Source organism: Pelophylax lessonae (genome assembly GCF_965119305.1).
Source record: "Pelophylax lessonae genome assembly, chromosome: 10".
In the NCBI taxonomy this organism is placed as follows: Eukaryota; Metazoa; Chordata; class Amphibia; order Anura; family Ranidae; genus Pelophylax; species Pelophylax lessonae.
Window position 1 is genome coordinate 26,688,255 of NC_138777.1, and position 7,505 is coordinate 26,695,759.

The 7,505-nt window shown below is 50.8% G+C and overlaps 1 protein-coding gene across 2 annotated transcripts in view; it reads left to right on the forward strand.

The window, feature by feature from the left end:
- Positions 1 to 2,453: 2,453 nt before the first annotated feature.
- LDLRAD3 (low density lipoprotein receptor class A domain containing 3) overlaps positions 2,454 to 7,505 on the forward strand; it is a 287,446-nt gene continuing 282,394 nt past the window's right edge. For both annotated transcript variants that reach the window (XM_082270157.1, XM_082270158.1), the window contains exon 1: positions 2,454 to 2,620. In XM_082270157.1, coding sequence (XP_082126283.1) covers positions 2,587 to 2,620 — 34 coding nt within the window. In that variant the 5' untranslated portion in view covers positions 2,454 to 2,586. The remainder of the gene's footprint in view (positions 2,621 to 7,505) is intronic.

The window sequence follows — 7,505 nt, forward strand, 5'->3', positions numbered from 1 at the left end:
CGGTACGGGTGGTCGGTGTAGTACAGGTTGGTACGGGTGATCGGTGTAGTACAGGTCGGTACGGGTGGTCGGTGTAGTACAGGTCGGTACGGGTGATCGGTGTAGTAGAGATCGGTACGGGTGATCGGTGTAGTATAGGTCGGTACGAGTGATCGGTGTAGTAGAGATCGGTACGGGTGGTCGGTGTAGTACAGGTTGGTACGGGTGATCGGTGTAGTACAGGTCGGTACGGGTGGTCGGTGTAGTACAGGTCGGTACGGGTGATCGGTGTAGTAGAGATCGGTATGGGTGATCGGTGTAGTAGAGATCGGTACGGGTGATCGGTGTAGTACAGGTCGGTACGGGTGGTCGGTGTAGTACAGATTGGTATGGGTACGGGTGATCGGTGTAGTACAGGTTGGTACGGGTGATCGGTGTAGTACAGGTCGGTACGGGTGATCGGTGTAGTAGAGATCGGTACGGGTGGTCGGTGTAGTAGAGATCGGTACGGGTGGTCGGTGTAGTACAGGTCGGTACGGGTGGTCGGTGTAGTACAGGTTGGTACGGGTGATCGGTGTAGTACAGGTCGGTACGGGTGATCGGTGTAGTAGAGATCGGTACGGGTGGTCGGTGTAGTACAGGTCGGTACGGGTGGTCGGTGTAGTACAGGTCGGTACGGGTGATCGGTGTAGTACAGGTCGGTACGGGTGGTCGGTGTAGTACAGGTTGGTACGGGTGATCGGTGTAGTAGAGATCGGTACGGGTAATCGGTGTAGTAGAGATCGGTACGGGTGATCGGTGTAGTAGAGATCGGTACGGGTGGTCGGTGTAGTATAGATCGGTACGGGTGATCGGTGTAGTATAGATCGGTACGGGTGGTCGGTGTAGTATAGATCGGTACGGGTGATCGGTGTAGTATAGATCGGTACGGGTGGTCGGTGTAGTATAGATCGGTACGGGTGATGATCGGTGTAGTAGAGATCGGTACGGGTGATTGGTGTAGTACAGGTTGGTACGGGTGGTCGGTGTAGTAGAGATCGGTACGGGTGGTCGGTGTAGTAGAGATCGGTACGGGTGGTCGGTGTAGTATAGATCGGTACGGGTGATCGGTGTAGTATAGATCAGTACGGGTGATCGGTGTAGTATAGATCGGTATGGGGGATCGGTGTAGTATAGATCGGTACGGGTGATCGGTGTAGCACAGATCAGTACGGGTGGTCGGTGTAGTACAGATTGGTACGGGTGATCGGTGTAGTACAGATCAGTACGGGTGGTCGGTGTAGTACAGATCAGTATGGGTGGTCGGTGTAGTACAGATCAGTACGGGTGGTCGGTGTAGTACAGATTGGTACAGGTGGTCGGTGTAGTATAGATCGGTACGGGTGATCGGTGTAGTACAGATCAGTACGGGTGGTCGGTGTAGTATAGATCGGTACGGGTGATTGGTGTAGTAGAGATCGGTACGGGTGGTCAGTGTAGTACAGGTTGGTACGGGTGGTCGGTGTAGTAGAGATCGGTTTGGGTGATGATCGGTGAAGTACAGGTCGGTACGGGTGATCGGTGTAGTAGAGATCGGTACGGGTGATTGGTGTAGTACAGATCGGTACGGGTGATCGGTGTAGCACAGATCAGAACGGGTGGTCGGTGTAGTACAGATCAGTATGGGTGATCGCTGTAGTATAGATCGGTACGGGTGATCGGTGTAGCACAGATCAGTACGGGTGATCGGTGTAGTACAGATCAGTACGGGTGGTCGGTGTAGTACAGATCAGTACGGGTGGTCGGTGTAGTACAGATTGGTACGGGTGATCGGTGTAGTACAGGTCGGTACGGGTGATCGGTGTAGTACAGATCAGTACGGGTGGTCGGTGTAGTACAGATCAGTATGGGTGATCGCTGTAGTATAGATCGGTACGGGTGATCGGTGTAGCACAGATCAGTATGGGTGGTCGGTGTAGTACAGATCAGTATGGGTGGTCGGTGTAGTACAGGTCGGTACAGGTGGTCGGTGTAGTATAGATCGGTACGGGTGATGATCGGTGAAGTACAGGTCGGTACGGGTGATCGGTGTAGTAGAGATTGGTACGGGTGATGATCGGTGTAGTAGAGATCGGTACGGGTGGTGATCGGTGTAGTAGAGATCGGTACGGGTGATGATCGGTGTAGTACAGGTCGGTGTAGTAGAGGTCGGTGTAGTAGAGATCGGTACGGGTGATGATCGGTGTAGTAGAGATCGGTACGGGTGATGATCGGTGTAGTAGAGATCGGTACGGGTGATGATCGGTGTAGTACAGGTCGGTGTAGTAGAGGTCGGTGTAGTAGAGATCGGTACGGGTGATGATCGGTGTAGTAGAGATCGGTGTAGTAGAGATCGGTACGGGTGATGATCGGTATAGTACAGGTCGGTGTCGGGCACACACAGAGCTCTGTGTGAAGGGGGCGGGCCGGTGGGCGGAGCTAGGCGCGCATGCCCGGTACTGGCACGGAGTCTCCGGGTCACACACATATACACGGGGAGGATGCGGAGTCCCGGGCGGTTGCAGTGAGCAGAGAAGGCTGTGCCCGGGCACGGTGACCCGGATCTGGGCGGTGGCGGTGCTCCGGGATATGTGGCTCCTTTACCTCCTGCTGGGCTGTGTGGGTGAGTACCGGACCGGGGGGCGCCGGGCTGTCACTGTACACAGGGAGGGTCACGTGTCTCCGGGCTGGATCCGCCCTCCTCTGTCTGGGGTCACTCGGGGCCCCGCGGGGTGCAGACTGGGGCCCTTTCCAGGCTGCTTGGGGAATGTTTACCTTCTTAACCCTTCCCCCACTCCTTCATCACATTCTCCTCCATTCATTCTATGGGACGTCACCCCTCATCTATAGACCACTACTTCATGGATGTTTTACTACTTTTCATGTCATTGCTGCCCCATCCCCCAACCCGTCCCGTCCCTTCCCCCTCACATTCTTCCCCTCATCCTTACATTCTTCCCTTCCCTTCATCATCACATTCTTCCCTTCCCTTCATCCTCACATACTTCCCTTCCCTTCCCTTCATCCTCACATTCTTCCCTTCCCTTCATCATCACATTCTTCCCTTCCCTTCATCATCACATTCTTCCCTTCCCTTCATCCTCACATCCTTCCCTTCCCTTCATCCTCACATATTTCCCTTCCCTTCATCCTCACATTCTTCCCTTCCCTTCATCCTCACATTCTTCCCTTCCCTTCCCTTCCCTTCATCCTCACATTCTTCCCTTCCCTTCCCTTCCCTTCCCTTCATCCTCACATCCTTCCCTTCCCTTCCCTTCCCTTCCCTTCATCCTCACATTCTTCCCTTCCCTTCATCCTCACATTCTTCCCTTCCCTTCCCTTCATCCTCACATATTTCCCTTCCCTTCATCCTCACATCCTTCCCTTCCCTTCCCTTCCCTTCATCCTCACATATTTCCCTTCCCTTCATCCTCACATCCTTCCCTTCCCTTCCCTTCATCCTCACATCCTTCCCTTCCCTTCCCTTCATCCTCACATACTTCCCTTCCCTTCATCCTCACATTCTTCCCTTCCCTTCATCCTCACATTCTTCCCTTCCCTTCATCCTCACATCCTTCCCTTCCCTTCCCTTCATCCTCACATTCTTCCCTTCCCTTCATCCTCACATACTTCCCTTCCCTTCATCCTCACATTCTTCCCTTCCCTTCATCATCACATTCTTCCCTTCCCTTCATCCTCACATTCTTCCCTTCCCTTCATCCTCACATTCTTCCCTTCCCTTCATCCTCACATTCTTCCCTTCCCTTCATCCTCACATTCTTCCCTTCCCTTCATCCTCGCATTCTTCCCTTCCCTTCATCCTCGCATTCTTCCCTTCCCTTCATCCTCACATTCTTCCCTTCCCTTCATCATCACATTCTTCCCTTCCCTTCATCCTCACATTCTTCCCTTCCCTTCCCTTCCCTTCATCCTCGCATTCTTCCCTTCCCTTCATCCTCGCATTCTTCCCTTCCCTTCATCCTCACATTCTTCCCTTCCCTTCATCCTCACATTCTTCCCTTCCCTTCATCCTCACATTCTTCCCTTCCCTTCATCCTCACATTCTTCCCTTCCCTTCATCATCACATTCTTCCCTTCCCTTCATCATCACATTCTTCCCTTCCCTTCATCCTCACATTCTTCCCTTCCCTTCATCCTCACATTCTTCCCTTCCCTTCATCCTCACATTCTTCCCTTCCCTTCCCTTCCCTTCATCCTCGCATTCTTCCCTTCCCTTCATCCTCGCATTCTTCCCTTCCCTTCATCCTCACATCCTTCCCTTCCCTTCATCATCACATTCTTCCCTTCCCTTCATCCTCGCATTCTTCCCTTCCCTTCATCCTCACATTCTTCCCTTCCCTTCATCATCACATTCTTCCCTTCCCTTCCCTTTATCCTCACATTCTTCCCTTCCCTTCATCCTCACATTCTTCCCTTCCCTTCCCTTCCCTTCATCCTCGCATTCTTCCCTTCCCTTCATCCTCGCATTCTTCCCTTCCCTTCATCCTCGCATTCTTCCCTTCCCTTCATCCTCGCATTCTTCCCTTCCCTTCATCCTCACATTCTTCCCTTCCCTTCATCCTCACATTCTTCCCTTCCCTTCATCCTCACATTCTTCCCTTCCCTTCATCATCACATTCTTCCCTTCCCTTCATCATCACATTCTTCCCTTCCCTTCATCCTCACATTCTTCCCTTCCCTTCATCCTCACATTCTTCCCTTCCCTTCATCCTCACATTCTTCCCTTCCCTTCCCTTCATCCTCGCATTCTTCCCTTCCCTTCATCCTCGCATTCTTCCCTTCCCTTCATCCTCACATCCTTCCCTTCCCTTCATCATCACATTCTTCCCTTCCCTTCATCCTCGCATTCTTCCCTTCCCTTCATCCTCACATTCTTCCCTTCCCTTCATCATCACATTCTTCCCTTCCCTTCCCTTTATCCTCACATTCTTTCCCTTCCCTTCATCATCACATTCTTCCCTTCCCTTCATCCTCACATCCTTCCCTTCATCCTCACATACTTCCCTTCCCTTCATCCTCACATTCTTCCCTTCCCTTCATCCTCACATTCTTCCCTTCCCTTCATCCTCACATTCTTCCCTTCCCTTCATCATCACATTCTTCCCTTCCCTTCATCATCACATTCTTCCCTTCCCTTCATCATCACATTCTTCCCTTCATCATCACATTCTTCCCTTCCCTTCATCATCACATTCTTCCCTTCCCTTCATCATCACATTCTTCCCTTCCCTTCCCTTCATCCTCACATTCTTCCCTTCCCTTCATCATCACATTCTTCCCTTCCCTTCATCCTCACATTCTTCCCTTCCCTTCAGCATCACATTCTTCCCTTCCCTTCATCATCACATTCTTCCCTTCCCTTCATCCTCACATTCTTCCCTTCCCTTCATCATCACATTCTTCCCTTCCCTTCATCATCACATTCTTCCCTTCCCTTCATCATCACATTCTTCCCTTCCCTTCCCTTCATCCTCACATCCTTCCCTTCATCCTCACATCCTTCCCTTCCCTTCATCCTCACATCCTTCCCTTCATCCTCACATCCTTACCTTCATCCTCACATCCTTCCCTTCATCCTCACATCCTTCCCTTCCCTTCATCCTCACATTCTTCCCTTCCCTTCATCCTCACATTCTTCCCTTCCCTTCATCCTCACATTCTTCCCTTCCCTTCATCCTCACATTCTTCCCTTCCCTTCATCATCACATTCTTCCCTTCCCTTCATCATCACATTCTTCCCTTCCCTTCATCATCACATTCTTCCCTTCCCTTCATCATCACATTCTTCCCTTCCCTTCATCCTCACATTCTTCCCTTCCCTTCATCATCGCATTCTTCCCTTCCCTTCATCCTCGCATTCTTCCCTTCCCTTCATCCTCGCATTCTTCCCTTCCCTTCATCCTCGCATTCTTCCCTTCCCTTCATCCTCACATTCTTCCCTTCCCTTCATCCTCACATTCTTCCCTTCCCTTCATCCTCACATTCTTCCCTTCCCTTCATCATCACATTCTTCCCTTCCCTTCATCATCACATTCTTCCCTTCCCTTCCCTTCCCTTTATCCTCACATTCTTCCATTCCCTTCATCATCACATTCTTCCCTTCATCCTCACATTCTTCCCTTCCCTTCATCCTCACATTCTTCCCTTCCCTTCATCATCACATTCTTCCCTTCCCTTCATCATCACATTCTTCCCTTCCCTTCATCCTCACATTCTTCCCTTCCCTTCAGCATCACATTCTTCCCTTCCCTTCCCTTCATCATCACATTCTTCCCTTCCCTTCATCATCACATTCTTCCCTTCCCTTCCCTTCATCCTCACATCCTTCCCTTCCCTTCATCCTCACATCCTTCCCTTCCCTTCATCCTCACATCCTTCCCTTCCCTTCATCCTCACATCCTTCCCTTCCCTTCATCCTCACATTCTTCCCTTCCCTTCATCCTCACATACTTCCCTTCCCTTCACCATCACATTCTTCCCTTCCCTTCATCCTCACATTCTTCCCTTCCCTTCAGCATCACATTCTTCCCTTCCCTTCATCATCACATTCTTCCTTCCCTTCATCCTCACATCCTTCCCTTCCCTTCATCCTCACATCCTTCCCTTCCCTTCATCCTCACATTCTTCCCTTCCCTTCATCCTCACATTCTTCCCTTCCCTTCATCCTCACATCCTTCCCTTCCCTTCATCATCACATCTTTCCCTTCCCTTCATCTTCACATTCTTCCCTTCCCTTCATCCTCACATCCTTCCCTTCCCTTCATCCTCACATCCTTCCCTTCCCTTCATCCTCACATCCTTCCCTTCCCTTCATCCTCACATTCTTCCCTTCCCTTCATCCTCACATACTTCCCTTCCCTTCATCATCACATTCTTCCCTTCCCTTCATCCTCACATTCTTCCCTTCCCTTCAGCATCACATTCTTCCCTTCCCTTCCCTTCATCCTCACATCCTTCCCTTCCCTTCATCATCACATCTTTCCCTTCCCTTCATCTTCACATTCTTCCCTTCCCTTCATCCTCACATCCTTCCTTCCCTTCATCCTCACATCCTTCCCTTCCCTTCATCCTCACATCCTTCCCTTCCCTTCATCCTCACATTCTTCCCTTCCCTTCATCATCACATTCTTCCCTTCCCTTCCCTTCATCCTCACATCCTTCCCTTCCCTTCATCCTCACATCCTTCCCTTCCCTTCATCCTCACATTCTTCCCTTCCCTTCATCCTCACATTCTTCCCTTCCCTTCATCCTCACATTCTTCCCTTCCCTTCATCCTCACATTCTTCCCTTCCCTTCATCCTCACATTCTTCCCTTCCCTTCATCCTCACATCTTTCCCTTCCCTTCATCTTCACATTCTTCCCTTCCCTTCATCTTCACATTCTTCCCTTCCCTTCATCATCTTACATTCTTCCCTTCCCTTCATCCTCCATTCTTTCCTTCCCTTCATCCTCCCATTCTTTCCACTTCCTTTATCTTCACATTCTT